This window comes from Arvicanthis niloticus, chromosome 22 (assembly GCF_011762505.2).
Source record: "Arvicanthis niloticus isolate mArvNil1 chromosome 22, mArvNil1.pat.X, whole genome shotgun sequence".
Lineage (NCBI taxonomy): Eukaryota > Metazoa > Chordata > Mammalia > Rodentia > Muridae > Arvicanthis > Arvicanthis niloticus.
In genome coordinates this window covers 10,618,407-10,638,328 of record NC_133429.1, presented here as the reverse complement: position 1 = coordinate 10,638,328, position 19,922 = coordinate 10,618,407, and the positions used below count along the sequence as shown (strand labels likewise).

At 44.4% G+C, this 19,922-nt stretch overlaps 1 protein-coding gene across 3 annotated transcripts in view; it reads right to left on the bottom strand.

Annotated features, from left to right (window-relative positions):
- Positions 1–99: 99 nt before the first annotated feature.
- Positions 100–19,922, bottom strand: part of Glt8d2 (glycosyltransferase 8 domain containing 2) — a 44,301-nt gene continuing 24,478 nt past the window's right edge. For all 3 annotated transcript variants that reach the window (XM_076919864.1, XM_076919865.1, XM_076919863.1), the window contains 9 exons: positions 19,423–19,466; positions 16,612–16,704; positions 10,366–10,537; positions 8,070–8,187; positions 6,603–6,687; positions 5,607–5,719; positions 4,042–4,208; positions 2,099–2,211; positions 100–1,223 (listed from right to left, as the gene is read on the bottom strand). In XM_076919864.1, coding sequence (XP_076775979.1) covers positions 1,054–1,223; positions 2,099–2,211; positions 4,042–4,208; positions 5,607–5,719; positions 6,603–6,687; positions 8,070–8,187; positions 10,366–10,537; positions 16,612–16,704; positions 19,423–19,441 — 1,050 coding nt within the window. In that variant the 5' untranslated portion in view covers positions 19,442–19,466 and the 3' untranslated portion in view covers positions 100–1,053. The remainder of the gene's footprint in view (positions 1,224–2,098; positions 2,212–4,041; positions 4,209–5,606; positions 5,720–6,602; positions 6,688–8,069; positions 8,188–10,365; positions 10,538–16,611; positions 16,705–19,422; positions 19,467–19,922) is intronic.

The following is a 19,922-nucleotide window of genomic DNA, read 5'->3' as shown; positions in this document are numbered from 1 at the left end:
CTCAGCAAGATTTAATGGTATTCTTCCCCACTGTAAACCTGAGGACAGTTTACTTTCTGTTACATTTGACATGTAGAGCAATACATGAGGAAAATCACAAAAGCTTGAATAGTTTATTTTTACAGATACTACAATTTTTAATTTATAATTTTATAAAAGACAAAAATGACAACCAGTTATAAAAAAAAGAAAAAGCTTTCAGCCAGGTGTGGTGGCCCAGGCCTTCAGTTCCAGTGCTCAGGAGGCAGAGGCATGCACATCTTTGTGAATTCCAAGTTATCCAAAGATATATAGAGGGACCCTGTCTGTCTGTCTGTCTGTCTGTCTGTTTGTTTGTTTGTTTTTTGAGGCAGGGTTTCTCTGTGTGTAGCCCTGGCTGTCTTGGAACTCACTGTGTAGACCAGGCTGGCCTCGAACTCACAGAGATCTGTCTACCTCTGTCTGCCTCTTGAGTGCTGAGATTAAAGGCCTGTGCCACCATCACCCGGCTAACTTGTTCATATTATTTTAAAAACATGTATGGATGTTTTGCCTGCAATATGTCTGTACATCACATGTGTGCCCAGTACCTATGAAGGCCAGAAGAGAAGGTCAGATCCCTTAGAACTGTATTTACAGATAACTGAGCTGCCATGTGGGTGCTGGGAATCAAACCTGGACCCTCTGGAAAAGCAGCCATACTCTTAAACACCTTCCCCAGCCGGGGAGACCCCATCTTAAAATCAAAACAAAAGAACCGCTACAAGAATATCTAACTAAGAAATTAGAGATTTTGAGTTTTCAGATACAGTTGTCATTCAGGTCAAGACCTGAGGTACGTAGCAAGACCCCGTCTCAAAACACCAAAAGGAATGGGTAGAGGCTGCTCCTAAGCTCATCTGAGGTTCAGGAAGTTAAGTCTGTCCATATGGGCCCCGGTTCTAATTGTACACAGTAGTTTTTGTTTCTTACATTGTAGATCATATATCAGAAGTGTTGCTCACAAACAGTGCGAGAGGATTCAAAGGGCCCATTCCATTTTTATCCAGGGAGTGTTTTAACTGTAGGAGTGTTTCATCTATTGTGATTCAGTTTAAAGATCCCTGCAGGGTCAGGGACAAACCAGCTTTCCCATAAGTCATTGTGAACACTAGGAAAGTCCCAGGGTTTATGTCTTCCGTTCCAGTGGAGTAGCTTTGCTTCCTGCAGAAAGTGCTCCGAATATCTCGCGTCAGGGTTCCAGCCTTCGGCGTGTGCAGAGGGAAAGAACAGGCTTGTTAGTGGACACGGTTTTATATGAAACCTTGCATACAAGCTATGGTAAAAGTTTCTGGTTAGTTCTATGTGTACATTAAGTAGACATCAGGTTTCTTCCTCAATTTCTCTCCAATACTGAAGCAATGGTCTCTCACAAACCCAGAGCTTGTCAGTGTGGTCTAGCTAGTCAGCTCGCCCAGAGAATCCCGTCGTAGCTACCTGAGTGCTGGGATTGCTGGTGGCCACTATGCTTGTTTCTTTTGCAAGGGTCCTAGGGTTCCAGCTTGTAAAGTGCTTGTATCCACTGAGCCATATCCCCAGCCCAGCTCCATGCTACTTGTTACTGGCCTCCACTTTGGTGGGATTTTACGTATAATGAGCCAGTGCAAGCTGTCGAAGGTCACGTGTCAGTAAGTTCTGTACCCTGGACCATTGCAAAGTGGAAGTTCTGTGCTGAGCATCATTCCAGCTTTTCTTTAAATAATTTGTTTTTAAATTTATTTTTATTTTATGTGTATTGCGTGAGAGTGTCAGATCTCCTGGAACTAGAATTAGAGACAGGAGCTGCCCTGTGGGTTCTGGGAATCGAACCTAGGTCTTCTCAAAGGACAACCAGCACTCCTGACTGTGGAGCCATCTCCCCAGCCCTAGTCAGAATCCTTTTCTTGAATCCTAGAGTGCACCCCTCTGGCAACTAAAGATAACACCTGCCCATCTGCATTTGCAGATTCTGAGCCTGAGGGCTAGGGAGGAGAGGTGGCCAAGGTCATCCCTAGGGCTTGAAGCCCTGGGCCATAGGTGCTAGCAAGGTGGTGTTTACAGGGTAAAAAGTTCACTTCCCCAGCTTCCTGGAAGGACTCACCGAGGTGCCTTATGTGCCACAGCGGGTTGATGGTGGAATACTTCCCGTGAAACACAATCAGCATCGGAGAGGTAGCCACTCCTCCTCCCAGGGAGCTGCTGTAGAGGTTTTCTCTGAGAAATGAGATAAAGAAAAGCGACCTTTGGTCTGGAGCACTCACAAATACGAAGCAGATAGTTGCTAATGCGGCCTGTCCTTCAGGAGGAAAGATAGAAAGCTTTCCCACTTCCCCACAACTTTTATTTTTTAATCAGGGGTTTTCATTGTTAGAAATAGAGTCTCATGTAGAGCAGATTGTACAGCCGAGGAAAACCTTGAGTCAAGCCTGCTGTCTTCACTTCCCATGTGCTGGGATTGTAGGCATTCACCGTCACACCTCTTTCCCATGTACATCATGTAGAATCACAGTATGTGGTCCAGACCCACTGTTTCCTAATGTATGTCATCTAAGGTCACACTCTGACGTATGTCACCTAGATTCACAATGTTAATACTTGTTAATATCCTGTCACTAACTCTCTCGGAGGCTTTTTAAATGGTAGGTTCAGAAGATCAAATTCTGATCCTATATTATTTATAATTACATACAAGTTCACTGGTACTAAGAAACATAGGTGAAGGAGCTGGAGAGATGGCTCAACAGTTAAGAGCGCCAGGGCTCTTACAGAGGACTCCCAACATCCGGGTGTTGACTCTCAACCATTTGTGACTCCAGTTCCAAAGGGTTCAACCCTGCTCTGTCCTCCAAGGGTACCAGGCATAGACATGCATGTGGTGCACAGACACACATGAAGGAAACAGAATGCCATACGCATAGAATTAAAATTAGTTTTTTTTTTTAAATAGGGGAACTATAATGAACAATTTTAAAAATATATAAGATATTTAAATTTTTAATATAAATATTTTAGATACTATAAATATTAAAAATATAAAAATAATAAAGACTGGGCTGGAGAGATGGCTCAGCGGTTAAGAGCACTGACTGCTCTTCCTGAGGTCCTGAGTTCAATTCCCAGCAACCACATGGTGGCTCACAACCATCTGTAATGGGATCTGATGCCCTCTTCTGGTGTGTCTGAAGACAGCAACAGTGTACTCACATATATGAAATAAATAAACCTTTATGTTAGTAATTGGTTTTGCTCTATTTTTAAAATCTGATAACTAAAACCCTGAAATTTTAAATTAAAGGTCACTTTTAATGCAGTGCTGGGGAGAAAACTCAGTCAATAAAGTGCTTGCATCTAGCCCCAGAACCCATGTAAAAACTCCCTGCTTGGAATCCCTGTAGTAGAAAGGTGGAGACAGGAGGATGGCCAGCTGCCTGGTCTAATTGCTGAGCTTCAGGCCAGCAAGAGAGAATGTCTCAAAGGGAGCTGACTCTGCTGGCAAGGATGAACCCTGACGTTATCCACACACATACCTGTGCACACACCCATATGTACATCCTGCAAACACACACACACACACACACACACACACACACACACACACACACAATGAACATCAAATAAAAGTATTTTTTAAATGCTGGCTCTATGAAATTAGTCTTAAAAGTAGATCTGTGGCCAGGTGTGGTGGTACATACCTCGAATCCCAGCATATCAGAAGCAAAAGCCAGCCTGATTTCGTAGTGAGGTCCAGGCCCACAGATTAGGGCTACATAGTGAGACCCTGTAGTTTTTCAATGGAAAAGATTCAAGCCACATTCTTAAGCAACTTATCGGGAAGAAGAAAGGGCATGAATTCCTCAGTTTTTCAGATTTCTGTCACCTAGGGAAGGATTGTCCCCATGCTCATTTTCTTGGTTGACAGATTCTGTGAAAATCTGACCTCAGATATCTTTTTGGTTTTGTTTTAACTCCTGAGCTATGCAAACGTTAGCCAAGCCCTCTGTTCCCAGCTGGGAACAATGGTGGCTGAGAAGCCCACACACATACTCCACATTCTTCTGCATCCATTTTTCCAGCTGTTTGGTGATGCGCTGGTGTTTCCATTCGGTCATGTTGGCGACAATCACACCAGGATTGAATGAGCAGGTGCTGGGGCTGATGCCAAGGTCCTTTATGGTCTTCTTCCGGTAGTCGAGATAGCCCATGTATGTGTTCTGCAAAAGAACAGGGTGGAATCCTCTGTTTAGGGAAAGTGGTTTACATTCTTGAAGCTGTTGTGCACTATCGCTGGGCTTCCTTCTGCCCACTGGAAGCTTTCTGCCTTCCTCTGGTGAGTTTTGTTGAGGGAACAGGGTCTCACTTTGTAGCTCTGGTTGTCTTGGAATTCACTATGTAGACAAGGCTGGCCTCAAATTTACAGAGATCTGTAAATTTCCAGTGCTGGGATTAAAGGCATGTGCCACCATGCAGAGCATATGTTTAAAGGTGTGTCTGTCTGTCTGTCTGTCTGTCTGTCTCTGTGTGTCTGTGTGGGTCTCTGTGCATGTGCACACATGTATGCACGCCACAATGCATGTGTAGAAGTCAAAGGACAACTTAGAGAGTTGGTTTATCTTGGGTTCAGGTCAGGCTTCCAGGACAAGTGCCACTACCCACTGAGCTATCTCACTCTCCACTGCCGGCTTTACCTCCTTTGCAGCCTCTGAATGCTGGGTGCCCTGCTCTCAGTCCCAGCACCTGCTACTTGCTTATCTGACTCCACTGAGAACCGTTCTGCTTCAGGGCTCTAAATTCCATCTGTCTGACAGCTCTGACCTCTCTAGCCTTCCAACAGCCACATCTGCCTAGTTGGAGTTGCCTTCTTGATGCGTAAGCAACGCCAGCAGGCAGATTGTATGGAGTCCTGTCTTAAAGCTGGCTCCCCGCCATTCCTGCCTCAGTAGATAGTACCTGTATCCTTGTTATTTAAGAAGAAGCGCAGTCTTTAGGCCATCCTTAGCTCCTCCTCATCCAAATCTGTGGATAAATTCTGCTCATCTCAGCTTCAAAATACCCCCTGACACCAGCTGCTCTCAGCACCCAGTGTGGTCTTCCCATTCCTGTCCACAAAGTTCTACTCATTGTTCTCTTTAAAACAATTTTATTTTTTTCTTACATGCATGAGTGTTTTGCCTGTGTGTATGTATATGCACCATGTGTGTGCCTGTTAGCCAAGGAAGCCAGGAGAGGGCGTTGGGTTCCCTGGAACTGGAGTTACATATAGATGTGAGTCTCTATGTACTGGGAGCCAAACCACTACCAGCCGTGGTGATGAGCAATGGTACAGCTCTCCATTTTAGAGTATTCTCTACACACTGGACACTTCACAACATCCCATTGCATCTCACAAACACAAGAGAGTAGACAGCATCTGTACCGTGATGCAGATTAGAAAAATGAGACTCCACGGGGTTACAGAAATTGGCCTGAGTGGGTGGGAAAAGTGGATCCCCCCCCCATGTCGTCCCTATCTCCTGGTAGTTCCCACTGGCTTTGGATGGGTGGGTTGTGATAATTTGGACAAGGGGCCAGAGAAGAAGGATAAAGGTAGGATTCTATGATGGCAGGTCTACCTGTATCCCCACAAGTCGGTGGATGTCCTGAGCAGAGGGCAAATCACAGTCATCTGAGAAGGCCGCTGCATGGCCCAGAGCCAAGGTGGTGTCATACAGTTCCTGGATATCGCCTGCATTTGGAAGTATCAGTAAATAGAACACAAATATCTCAGGACTAAACAGAACGTCCGCTTAAGTCCTATCTTCAATAGAGCAAAGGGTACAAGGTCCCTATTTCCCCATGGTGTTGCGGTGTTCTTAAGAACTGTTCATACCCGGAGGGCTGTGGTCATGCAAGGCTTTAATCCCAGCACTCGGGAGACAGACAAATCTCTGACTTCCAGGCTAGCCTAGTCTACAGAGTGAGTTCCAGGACAGTTAGGGCTACACAGAGAAACCTTGCCTCAAAACAAAAAGCAAAAAACAGCTCATGCTTTGAGAGAGTCACTTGAAGCATTCAGATGGGTGTTGATCAGGTCTGTTGATGTGCAGTCTCTGAATGCTTATGTTATTTGCATGTGGAAGAGAAGACAACATACACACACACAACCAAGTGCTCTCTGTGACACCTTACCTCTGCATGTTTTAGGAATGCAGAGATGCTACCAAGGAATAGACTTGGCAATCAGAGAGGGGCCTCAGACGCCACTAGATTATCCAGGGAAGTGTCAAACCCTGCTTCCAAAATATGCCCAGTATTTGTTTGTTTGTTTGTTTGGTTGGTTGGTTTGGTCTTTGGATTTGAGACAGGGTTTCTCTGTGTAGCACTGGCTGTCCTGGGACTTGATCTGTACACCAGGCTGGCCTTGAACTCAAAGACCCACCTGCCTCCGCCTCCCAAGTGCCACCACTGCCCGGCCTCAAAATATGCTTAGTTTTACAACAATGCTGTATTCACTTTATGAAGTGTTTGAAGTCACTAGGCAGCTAGCTACGTGGGAAATGATGAGAAAGCATGAGTCGTTCTGTTTGGCAGTTGCACCTCCCAGCATTCTCTGCAGTCAGCAAGCATACCTTGTACAATGACGTCATCGTCCAGATAGATGACTTTCTCATGCTGGTGGACAAGCAGAGGGAGATAAAACCGAACGAAGTTCAGCTGTGAAGACAGAGAAACTGTGGTAGGAACAGGCACATGGCTGGAGGCTGTACACACTTGCAAGTTAGCTTTGATCATGCCTGGTTAGCCCCATGCGTGGAGGCATAAAATAGACTAAAGTGAAGCCTCACCTGGCTTCTTAGCACCTGATCCCCTGGCTCTGGGGATGAGACCAGGCTGGCCTGGAGAAGCTCTCCTTCATCCAGACCCCCACTCACTGATCCAGTGTCCACTTCCCATTCAGGGTCAGCTTCAGTGGGAGTCCCTAAAACTCCCTAGTCAGTCTTTTAGGGTATAGACTTCTTGCTTTCTCTACCGTTCATCAATTAGATAACTCAAGTAATTAGTCTTAATACACACACACACACACACACACACACACACGAGCAACAAGCCCAGCCTTTTAACTTCTTGCTCCAGAAAACAGTCAGAGAAACACGAGTTTGTAAGGTTTTCATTAGTGACATTCAGTTATCGTAACCAACTGACATTAAGTGGCCAGAATTAGAGAAGGGTCATGTCACAGACAGAAGCTTTAGAAGCTAATTAGAAAAGAAGGATTCACATAAACTGCATATAACAGGTGGCCAGTCTCTACAAAATTGCCATCAGGAACTGCTCTTGGACAGGGAAGATGGTTCAGCAGGTAAACACGAGGACCTGAGTTTGAATCTCCAGTACCCACATAAAAAGATGAATGAAGCACACTTGTCCAAAACCCCAGTGCTGGGGAAGACAAGGTGGGGCTGAAAGGAGGGGTGAGGAACTAGGGGGACACTGGAGAAAGGTTTGCTTGGGCTCACTGACACATAAGCATATAACACACACACACACACACACACACACACACACACACAACTGTTCTTCATGAAGGAGATGGACTCTGTGTGGGCACTCTTGCAAGAAAAATGACCCCCAGCACTAGGAAAAGGAACGGTTTCTCCTCAAATACTCTGTGGCCAACACCGAGGCACATAGCTATCATGCCGCTGGCTTCCCTTGGCTTCCAGAAGAAATAGAGCTAACAGATGATTAAGCAGAGAAGATGCAAGAGCTAAGGCGCTTTGCATGATTTTGCTGACCTCACTACCCCGCCCACCTCCAGCTCCCACCCACAGCCCCTTCCACCCAGACAGACGTCCTTGTCTCCATTTTTTCCTCTTCATTTCTCTCCAGTAGCTTCATTACGCTTATATAAACTGTCTTAGATCCTTCCTGGAGCAGATGGCTGCTAAGTTAAAAATAAGCAGAGCTTCGTGGAGATCTAGCACTCCGGGGACTGAAATATCCTATGTGCGAATCAGATGGCAAGGGCTCTACAGGGAATGTGGATGCAGGACTGTCCCCGCTGTCCCCACTGTGTGCATGACTTGTATACTCACAGGCTGGAGCAGCTCAGGCCTCGAGGAGTCTGGTCTAATCTTCCCCTTGAGGACTATAGGATTGAACTCCACAATCTTGAAGTTTATTTCTCTCAGTTTAGAATGTTCAATCCATTTTCTAAAGAGATAACAGAAAAAAAAGACCTCAAAACCGGGCAGTGGTGGCACACACCTTTCAGCACTTGAGAGGCAGAGGTAGGCAGATTTCTGAGTTCGAGGCCAGCCTGGGCTACAGAGTGAGTTCCAGGACAGCCAGGACTACACAGAGAAACCCTGTCTCGAAAAACCAAAAAAAAAAAAAAAAAAAAAAAACAACAACAAAAAACCAAAAAAACTCAAGTACACATTTCCTTCATTTAATCTGCACATGCTCCCCGGGGCTCACGTGCTCTGGCCTTAGAAAGTTGCTGTTAAGTGTATGTGGGCATCGTTTCCATGCTATAACGTCTTCTGATTGCTTCACCATCTGCCCTCACTTCCAATATCTCCTTCCCCTAGCCCCCAAGTTTCATAACTCATTCTGCAAAGGAAATGAACGAGGTAGTAATAACCGAGTAGAGCCCCACATCCAAAAATCCTCTCAGGAAACTGGAGCAGCAAGATGGAGCTCTTCCTCAGCAAGCAGCATCTGCTCTTGCCAGACCACCTGCCACGGTTACTGCTGAGCCACTATGGCGGCTTTGTGCAGTCGTCCCGTTCCCTTCCCTCCCCCTCTGTTTCTCACCCCTCCTCCCACCTCCTTCAGCCTGTCTTCTTTCCTCCACCACGCTCTCCCCTCAGCTCTCAGTCTCACAGGATGTCTTTCATCTGATTCATTGTGACATTCCTGGTTGAAATCGTCTCAAAACAAAATTGGCGGCCACCCAAGCCACATTTGCAGTTGATTGCAAATTGGCAAGCAAGGGCTAGGGGTAGGTAGCTCGGTGGCAGAGCTCTTGCCACTGCTGGTGGGAATGTGGTAGCTGCCACCGAAGTATGTTTGCTTGTGGCGATCTACAGAGATGTACTTTCTACTTTTATGTTCGGCCTCAATGAGAACAGGTTTCCAATGCATTTAAACACGGAGGGCAGGCGGGGGTGGGTGGGAGGGACCAACTGGAACTAGAGCCGGCCCACTTTGTTGACGGTTTGTATTACTTTGAATTGGGTGATCTATTCTTTTTTTTTTTTTTTTTTTTTTTTTTTTGGCTAGTTGGTTAGTTGGCTGGTTGGTTAGTTAGCTAGTTGGCTGGTTAGTTGGTTGGTTATTTGACTAGTTTGTTTATTTGGGGTAAATTCTCACCATGCAGCCTAGTCTGGTCTCTAATTTGCAACCCTTCTTCCCCAGCCTCAGTAAAGGCGCTGGCTCTTGGTGGTGCTGTTTTTACAGAGCTGTGGATGAAATCCTGGGCCTTAGTGTCCGTTCATATTTTATATTCATTTTCCCACTATGCTTACAGTTTTTAAAATGTTTGCAACAGTTCTTCATTATAAACCATACTTCTTACTAATCTATTCTAGAACTAATCCCATGCTTCATTATCCAGAAGTTCTTATGTTACTTAGGCAAGTCTGTCAGCTTTTTTTTTTTTTCCAGTTCCTCGGCTCAGGGAGGCACTGTCCAGACCAAGGTCGTACAGTTATTCTTCATTTCTAAAACACATTTAAAATTGGATTTTTCTGTTGTTTTCTTCTTATTTTAACTCCAATTCATTTTTTTTTTAGTATGGCATGTTATAGAAAAAATGAGTTCAAAATCATAATGTGATGTATAAAATGTTATCACTACTGTTAGTTTGTAGTTCAAATGTCACAGGTCATGTATGGTTCAGTGGTAGGGCATGTGCTTAGTCTGTGTGAAACATGGATTAAGTCTCTAACACCTTTCCCTAAAAATACAGTTAGTGAGGATCTTAAGAAGAAGAATCCATTAAGAAAATAGAGGGGGTGCTAGAGAGACGGCTCAGTGGTTAAGAGAACATCCAGAGATCCTGAGTTCAATTCCCAGCGACCACATGGTGGCTTATGACCATCTATAATGGGGTCTGATGCCATCTTCTGGAGTCTCTGAAGACAGCTACAGTGTACTCACATACATAAAATATTTTTTTTAAAGAAAGAAAATAGAGGAAGAAGAGGAGAAACAAGACGAACAAGAAGAAAGAAGAGAAGGAAAAAAGAAGAGCCAAAAGAGGAGGAGGAAAAGGAGAAGTTGATGAAGAAGAAAATGATGAAGAGATGGCTATCTAAAGAAAAAGAAGAAGGTTAAAAGAAAATAGAACAACAGCAACAACAAAAACCACATCATACAAACTACCGTATTCGAGGCAGAGTGTTCCGAAGTCCAACTACATAGAACATGATGTTGGCGTCAGTGTTGCTGTAGATGCTGTTGATGGCCGCCATGGCCGCGCCCATTCTCCCTGCGGCCGCACAGATCACCACTGGAATCTCCTCTTCCACGTCCTCGGGGGACTCGGAATCATCATCTGGAAAATCAATGACTCAGAGCACAAGGACTTCACAGGAGAGCAGTTCCTAACTGCTAGTCCACAGTGCAGGGGAAGACTGTTCCCTCACACCCAGTCTCTCCTCTGTCCCTTGGAGATGGGTGTGAAAACTGCAACTGGTCTATAGCTAGCTAGTCTAAATACTAAATACTAAAGCAATTTTTTTCCAGATTCCCTTGCTGCAAAAATGTGATCAAGTTGGACAAATGGGATGTTCTTTTAAGTAATGTGTGTATCTACAGAATCTGCTAAATGCCTTCCTCCTCATCTTCCTCCCTCCGCTGGAATGTTGACATGATGCTGAGAGGTAGACGGCCTTCTTAGATTGATGATACCTAGGTCCTCAGAACTGTGGTACATGCGGGATTTTGATCTGAAGGGCTGTGGAATCCACAGATCAGATTTTCATGTGAAGACAGGATGAACGTCTGCATCCCTATTATTTCGGGACTCTTGTTCAGAAGCCAACCCACAGCATCACACACACACAGGGGAGACACACTACAATGGCATTTCCGTTGCTCTGCATTCCTTGGTCAAGTTTCCCAATCTATCTTCCTTCCTTCCTTCCTTCCTTCCTTCCTTCCTTCCTTCCCTCCTCCTCCTCTTCCTCCTCCTCCTCTTCCTCCTCCTCCTCCTCCCCCTCCTCCTCCTCCTCCTCCTCCTCCTCCTCCTTCTTCTTCTTCTTCTTCTTCTTCTTCTTCTTCTTCTTCTTCTTCTTCTTCTTCTTCTTCTTCTTCCTCTTCCTCCTCCTCCTCTTCTTCTCCTCCTCTTCTTCTTCTCTTCCTCCTCCTCCTCCTCCTCCTCCTCCTCCTTCTTCTTCTTCTTCCTCCTCCTCCTCTTCTTCTTCTCCTCCTCTTCTTCTTCTCTTCCTCCTCCTCCTCCTCCTCCTCCTTTTTTGTTTTTTGTTTTTGTTTCCCAAATGTTAACAGCAAGAGAGAGGACTAATGAAAGTGCATGGACTAGTGCTTACAACTGTCCTTTAGCATTGGAACAGACAACACCCCCCCACACACACACACACAACCCTCCCCTATCCCCACCTTGTTATATTTCAGTGCCAGAAGGCAACCTGCATTGTGAAGAATAGTAAACATGCTATGGATACCTGAGCTGTATTCTGTTTCACCTCTCTTTGCAGGCAGTTCTATAAAGCTTCTCTCACCTAAGTCCAAGGTAGCTCTAGCTGCTATGCAATTCAATAAACACTCACTGAAACACATTACTAGGTGTATTTTGTAAATGGCCTCTCTGTTTCTTTTTATATATATATTTTCTATCCATTTCTGTTTCTCCTACTAGAAAATTTTTTCATGATCTAGTTCCCTACTAGAGAGGAACTCATAATACACCTTGAAGAGGAATAATACACAATTCTTAGCTGAATGTGTTGGTACATGTGGAGGCAGGAGGAGGTAGACCTCTGGAGTATGAGACCAGCTTGGGCTGTATAAATGAGTGTCAGGCCCTGCAGAATGAATGAATGAATGAATGAATGAAATGCTTTCTGGCCTTTGATCCCAATGTGACACATACATAGCCACAAGTTTATCTGTGTCTGTTGTGAAAATATAAGTGATTTTAATTTTGTTTGTGTCTCTTAATTTTTTTTCAAATTCACTAAGTAACCATGAATTACTTTTTTATAAAGAAAATAATGTTTTCGGCCCAGTATCTCATGTAGCCCAGGCCACCCTTGAGTTTCTGATCATCTTGCCTCCACTTTTCAAGTCGTTAGACCACTGCACGCAGTTTTTTAAAAAACAAAACCAGGCTTGTTTACAGATTGTTCCTCTAGGGGCAAGCTGTCACCATGCAGCCACGTGAGGTGAAATAACTGACAGGCAGGCTTGGCTGTGCCACTCACCGCTGGCAGTTCTTCAGCAATACCAAACTCCTCGTGATTTCCTCAACACCAGGCGGCGCATGCTCTCTTCTGTCTTTATGCATGCTGTTCCGGTTGTCTGGAATCAGTCTCTGCTCTTCGTGGTTAACTCTCACATATCCATCCCAGCTGTGTACTGACATCCACGGTGCAGGAAGTCTGCGACACCTTCCCAACACCTCCTGGGTGCCTGCTGTGTTTGGAATCATCAGCCACACCGTTCATTTGTCCTTTCCTATTGCATGGGAGCGCCGCGAGGGGCAAGACCGCAGCTCTGTCCTCTGCTTCTGTCCCAAGGACCGCACGGAAATGGATGCTCTTCCCATCTATCTCTATTTCTGTAACAGCAGAGCCTATCTCGTGCCTGGTTCTCCATCAGACAGTGAGATTGTTGAGTCACTCCGCGGAGCCTGGCTCCTTGAAAGTGTGTGGTGAAAATCTGCTGTGAAAAACTGAGCTGCCGGGCGGTGGTGGCACACGCCTTTAATCCCAGCACTTGGGAGGCAGAGGCGGCAGATTTCTGAGTTCGAGGCCAGCCTGGTCTACAGAGTGAGTTCCAGGACAGCCAGGACTACACAGAGAAACCCTGTCTCGAAAAAAAACAAAAACAAAAACAAAAACAAAAACAAAAACAAAAAAAGAAAAAGAAAAACTGAGCTGAGCCATGGAGTGGCCCTAGAGCCCAGAGCCCTCCGGAATGTTTGTAGGGACAGGAAGATAGGAGAGTGGAAAGGCATGGGTAGATCCTGGAGCAGAAATCTGTCAGTCTCTGACTCCTGAGTGCTAGGATTAAAAGTACGCACCTCTATATCTGGCTAAATGAATGATGTTTAAGTAATAAAAATGAATATAGATTTTGTGGAAAACTTCCAGCCAAACAGAAAAGGAGCTGGTAAAGCTTATTTTATTTATTTTTTTGCAGACCTGCCCACTCCCACTCCAAAGGCAGAGGTCTGACATAGTGTGGCTGTGCCCCTAAGCATTCCTTTGTGTGAGTTCTAAAGGAAACACATATTGTTGATTTGTGTGTGTGAACACGGGAGTTTGTGTATTCCTATAAGCACAGGCCAGAGCAGGACACCCAGTGTTTTCCTCTACAGCTCTCCAGGTTACTGCTTTGGAGCAGGGTCTCTCACTGAACTGAAGGCTTGCCATTTTGGCTAGGTTTGACTGGTTGGGCAGAGAGCTCTTGAGAACCACTTGTCTCTGCCCCTTCAACACTTGGGTTACAGGCACGGATAGCCACGCCTGGCTTTTTATATGGCTGCCGAGGATTCAGACTTAGGTTCTCATGCTTGCAGAGTGTGATGGATTGAATGATGGTGGCCCCGTAGGCTCATATATTTGAATGTTTGTTTCCAGTTGGCAGACTGTTTAGGAAGGATTACATGGTGTGGCCTGATTAGAGAAGATGTGTCAAGGTTTTGAGGATTCGAAAGCCCAGGTGCACCAGGGCTCCACCCGGCAAGTCTCTTATTTTTGAAGATTTGTTTTGTTTTGAATTGTGTGCACTTCAGTGTGGGAACCTGTAGAGAGCAAAGAGGCTACTGGATCCCCTGGGGTGGAGTTACAGGCAGATGTGAATAAGTGCCTGAACCGGAACCAAACTTAGGTTGTCTGCAAGAACAACAAGCATTCTCTTGACCACTGAGCAGGCTTTCCAGCCACAAGAAAGCTGTTACAAGCAAAATCATACACTATGTGGTCTTGGTCTGGTCTTTTTGAGTTATTGTAATGTTTTAGAGGTCATCCATGTTTTGGCTTTATTAGAAATCTGTTGCTTTTTAACTGCTGAGCAATACTGCACGGTGAAGGTAGACATTCTAGGTATGCATTCCCCTCGCCACTCACTAGCTGATGAACTTGCACGTTATCTCTAGTCTGGGGCTCCTGTGTCTGATGCCCTGGAAGCAACTATATGTATGTGACTGTGTGAAAATCACTTTCTTTCCAGACAACTTTTATGTATGTGAGCACACTGTAGCTGTCTTCAGACACACCAGAAGAGGGCATCAGAGGGCATCAGATCCCATTACAAATGGTTGTGAGCCACCATGTGGTTGCTGGGACTTGAACTCAGGACCTCTCGAAGAGGAGTCAGTGAGAAGCAGTCAGTGTTCTTAATCACTGAGCCATCTCTCCAGCCCCCTCCAGACACTCTTGTTCACAACATACATATTTTAAGTTATTTTAAATGGTGTGTATGGCTGGACAGTGGTGGCGCACGCCTTTAATCCCAGCACTCGGGAGGCAGAGGCAGGCGGATTTCTGAGTTCAAATCCAGCCTGGTCTACAGAGTGAGTTCCAGGACAGCCAGGGCTACACAGAGAAACCCTGTCTCGAAAAAAACCAAATAAAATAAAATAAATAAATAAATAAATAAATAAATAAATAAATGGTGTATATGTAATTTAACATGTAACCAGATATGTAGGAACAGTGACAGTTTTGCTCACTAGTGTTTCTAGGTCCTAGGTATTTGGCTTTAATGATTTACTTATTTTTATTTTATGTGCATTGGCATTTTGCCCACATGTCTATCTGTGTGAGGGTGTTGGATTCTCTGGAGCTGAATTTACAGACTCTTGTGAGCTGCTTTGTGGGTGCTGGGAATCAAACCTGGACCCTCTGGAAGAGCAGCCAGTGCTCTTCACCACTGAGCTCCTCCCCAGCCCTCTGAAGGTGAGTTTTTACATTGAGCTGTTAGGAGCCATTTAATACATACTAATGGACTGGATCAGTTAAAGGAGGGAAGAAGGGGCAATTCTCAAAGCAAAATGAGGAGAGGCTCTACAGAACAGGGTGCCCAGCAGTCCCTCAGGATAGGTCCCAAAACCAAGAGTCCTAGCACCAACTCAGAGTGTATGAGGAATACAGACCCCCAGCCCACACTATCTGTGATGCTAACCCCCCAGGTGGGATCCTGTTGGGAGCCGACTTTTAGCAGAAAGCGGCTAGATTATCTTTGCAGCCATCTGGAACCATATACCCTGATAAAAGATTTGGTTTTCAATAGCCTACAACAGCTGAAGCACACTCTGATATCCCACATATTTTGTGTTGCTGTTTATTGCCCCCAGCTGCAAGGCGCACGTGGTAGCCATGCCTGCAAGACATTCGGTTCATGTCTTGTCCACGTGCTATCCAGGCCATATATGCCTGTAAGGTGCTCGTGGTATCCAAACCTGCAAGGCGCACAGTGCACGTGCTATCCACGCTATAGACGCCTGTAAGGCTTATGTCATATCAACACCTGCAAGTCACGTGGTATCCACGCGCCTACAAGGCACGTGGCAAAAGCGTATAAATACCTCAGAATTCCCTTCAATAAGAGAGACTTAATATGAGACTAGAGACTTGAGACTGGAGACTTGGAAAGAGACTTGAGACTTGGTAAGAGACTTGATCACACCCTGTCTTGTCTCCATTCTTCGTGTCTCCTGCCCCTGCAGCCCCACTCTCTCTCTTGACCAGAGCACTTAGCCCCAAAGCGTTGAGGCAGAGTGCGGTCCTCAACAGGATCCCACACCATCTGTGATGTTAAATTCCAGGTGGGATCTCGTGATGAGGTTTTGCTCTGTTCGTTTGAGACAGGGTCTTTGTTGCTTTGTAACTCAGACAAGCCTCAAACTCGCTATGTAGCCCAGGCTAACCTCAAACTCACAATCATTCTACTTCAACTTCCAGGTGCTGGGATCACACCTGTGTGTAACACACTTAGCCCAAGTGTGTTCTTTTTTTTTTTTTTTAAAGAAATATTTATTAATTTAATGTATGGAGTACAGTGTTGCTGTCTTCAGAGACACCAGAAGAGGGCATCAGATCCCATTACAGATGGTTGTGAGCCACCATGTGGTTGCTGGGAATTGAACTCAGGACCTCAGGAAGAGCAGTCAGTGCTCTTAACCGCTAAGCCATCTTGCCAGCCCCCCAAGTGTGTTCTAACAGGCCTTCTACATGACTTTTATATGTGCTACGGTTTGAACATTACCAATCATTACATAGTATAATCCACTTGCTGCCCTAGGGAAGATACTCTATACGCTGGCTCTTAGGTGTTAACCACATTGTCAATTGCCACTGAACCCAATCTGTGAAAAAACCCAAATGGAGACCATAAAAAACACCTTCTTAGGGTCTTGTCTGGACAGGCTCCATGTTTGCTTACCTGCTTCGTTCTTAAGTACAGCTCCTTTACGAACTTTCTTGTACAGAATCCCACAGAGCGTCAGGACCAGAAGAAACAGCAACACTTGGTTAACTGAAATAAAGAGGGAAGTACATCAAAGTCCCAAAGCACAGGGAAAAATCCTGAACGGCAGCGTGGGCAGCCATACAGAGGACCTGGGGCAGTCTGTAGTAATGCATTGACCTAGTGCACTGTGGTCGGCACCTCAGAGTGCAAGGAGGACCCAGAGCTAACCGAGGTAGCCTGATGGCTGAGGCCTCAAACTCAGTCACCCCAGGAAGCTGCCTTGCATGAATATTTCATCTATCTTGCAAACAGCATCATTTCTAGAATGCCTTCTGTGAGCTGCTGTTAACTTGGAACACACTTAAAGTTGTAGAACACGGCTGTGACTCAGTTAATTCAAATGCCAGTGGAAGATGTGCCAAGAACCCTGGCTCCTGGTAAGGGTCACAATGCTTCTAGTTCTCAGCCTCCTTCTGTTCCACACTTGTGATGTTTGCTCCTGGGATGATGCGGGGCAGCATTTTTTGAGTACGGAACACACATTCTTGGTTGTTGGTAGAATGACTGGGGACATTTGTACTCACAGAGTTAAGCAATATTCAAACCATGTATGAAGAAGCCAGTCTCTGATCTCAGCATTGCAGGTACACAATATAAGCTACTCAAAAGAGAACACTCTTCTAATGGAATGAATGTATTGCAAATGACAAATCATCTTTTTGTGGCAGGGGGTAGATATTTTTCCATTTACAGAAAGTATAGAAGCTTTCTATTATAAAACATGCCTGTGGATATTAAGCACACATGAACGTAAAGAAGATCTTTACAGTAATGTGGAACACAGAAAGCACACAAATGGTGAAAAACTGGGGAGATGTGACTTTGCCATAGGATAAGCATGAGTGTAAAGTGTAGGACAGTCAGGTATGTGGCCCAGGCCTGTGGCCCTGCACTCACCAGGCAGAGGCAGAGGATTAGAGCAAGTCTAAACCAGCCTGAGCTACATTGTAACTCTTATTGGGAAGGGGAGGAGATGAGACAAGAGGTCAGACTCAAATCTCATTCTCTCTGCCTAGCCCTGCAAATTTAGACAGGTTATCTAACTTTTCTGAGCCTCTGTGAGCTTCTCTGATACCAATAAAAATAATAAAAAATTAAACTATTTTTCTAAAGCTAATTATTGGCTTTATGCTAGTTATTTTTCAACTCTCAGGCCTTTGGGTTCATATTTGTTTTAAAAAAAATGTACCTAGAGAGTCCTTAGGTCCTGAACCTCCATGGTTTAATCTCAATGAGGTCCAGTTCCCAGCTCTCCCTCCTGCCCTCTTTGGGAAGATTCAGGCATAAATAGCTACAGACCAGGAAGAAGTAAAACATTCTATAGGCCTCAGGAGAGCTGATAACTATCTACCTACCACCGTGTTTGGAGAGGTGGTCTAATGCCTGATTCTTCCAACTGTGGCTATTACCACTGACAAAAAGTTGCCAGGAAAAAAAATTTCTCAGATTAAGTGTGTTCTGTACACTATTTAGAACATACACTAAAAATAATCCCCCATGTATACAAAGTTCAAATTTAATTGGTTGTTTTCATTTTATTTAAATCAGGGCGCTTTAAGAGTGGCAGTAACAGCATCAGGTTACCATGGTTTTCTCTAAATCAATAATGTCCTGGTCTGAAATCAGGAGAGATCATAGTGTTTAAAAGGCATGAAGGTTTGACTTGACCCTTTATGAACAAGAATAGAAACTTACAGGTTAGGTGGTGTGGTGCATACCTTTAATCCCAGCACTCAGGAGGCAGAGGCAGGCAGATCTTAGTTCAAGGCCAGCCTAGCCTGGTCTACAGAGCAAATTCCAGGACAGCCAGAGCTACACAGAGAAACCCTGGCTCGAAAAACCAAATCCAATGAATAAATAAATAAATAAATTAAATAGACCTTGACAAATGCTTAGGCATGCATGCAAATACTTATCTGGAGTGAGGAAATGACTGTAATCACAGGTTTTATTAAAAAATATGATCCACAGAAATTTATGAAATGGATTTAGTACCAAAATGGTAAGTCCATTTCTAAACAAAATCTCAGCAAAATCACACAGGAATCATCCTCAAGTGATGAATGATCACTTGGGAAATGATCTATGAAAAGCACTCACATACATACACACTCACACACATACACACCCACACATACATACACACACACACATATACACACACACACATACATACATGCATGCATACATACACACACACACATACACACCCACGCATACATACATACACACACATACATACATACGCACATAGATACACACTCACACATATACACACATACACACATAAACATTCACACACATATACACACATCCATACAGTCACATATATACATACACATACATATACACATACATACACACTCACACACATACACACGTACACACACATATACATTCACACACATACACACATATATACATTCATACACATACATGCATACACATGTACATACACACTTTCACACACATTCACACATATATACATATACACATATAGACATTCACAAACATACACACAAATACAAACACACACACATACAGACATATACACTCTTACATTCACATATATACAGACACATATACACAAATACACAAACACACATACACATATACATACATACACACTCAGACACACACACACATATACACAGAGCATGTATCATCAAAACACTCCTCCAAAACAGCTTTTCTCATAGTTATGTTCATAAGTTCAGTTCTTACCTTTGCGTAGAAGAGCCATGTGTTTCCACCTGGGTAATAAGGACCTGTGATTGAAAAGTAAAATGCCACTTTAAAAAAAAATCAAAGCCAAAGACATTAAGTATTAAAAGAACTGCATCTCCTCTGGAAATCTGGTATTTTGTAAAGTGTGTATCATCCATTGCTGTTCTGGACCTAGAATTTTGGTAAGAAAATAAATATTTCTTGAATGTTGTCTTAGTTTCTTGTTGCTATAAAGGAATACCCTACACTGACAAAGTGACGTAAGAGAGAAAGGATTTACTTTGTCTCACAGTTCTAGGGTATAGCCCATCACAGCAAGGAAGTCAAGGCAGCAAGAACTTGAAGCAGACGATCACATCACACCCACAATCAGAAGAAGAGAGTGGGGAATACTTATGCAGCTCTCCTTGTCTATATAGCCCAAGAGCCTAGCCTAGGGAATGGTACCACCCACAGAGAGCAGCCTAGGGAATGATACCACCCACAGAAAGCAGGTC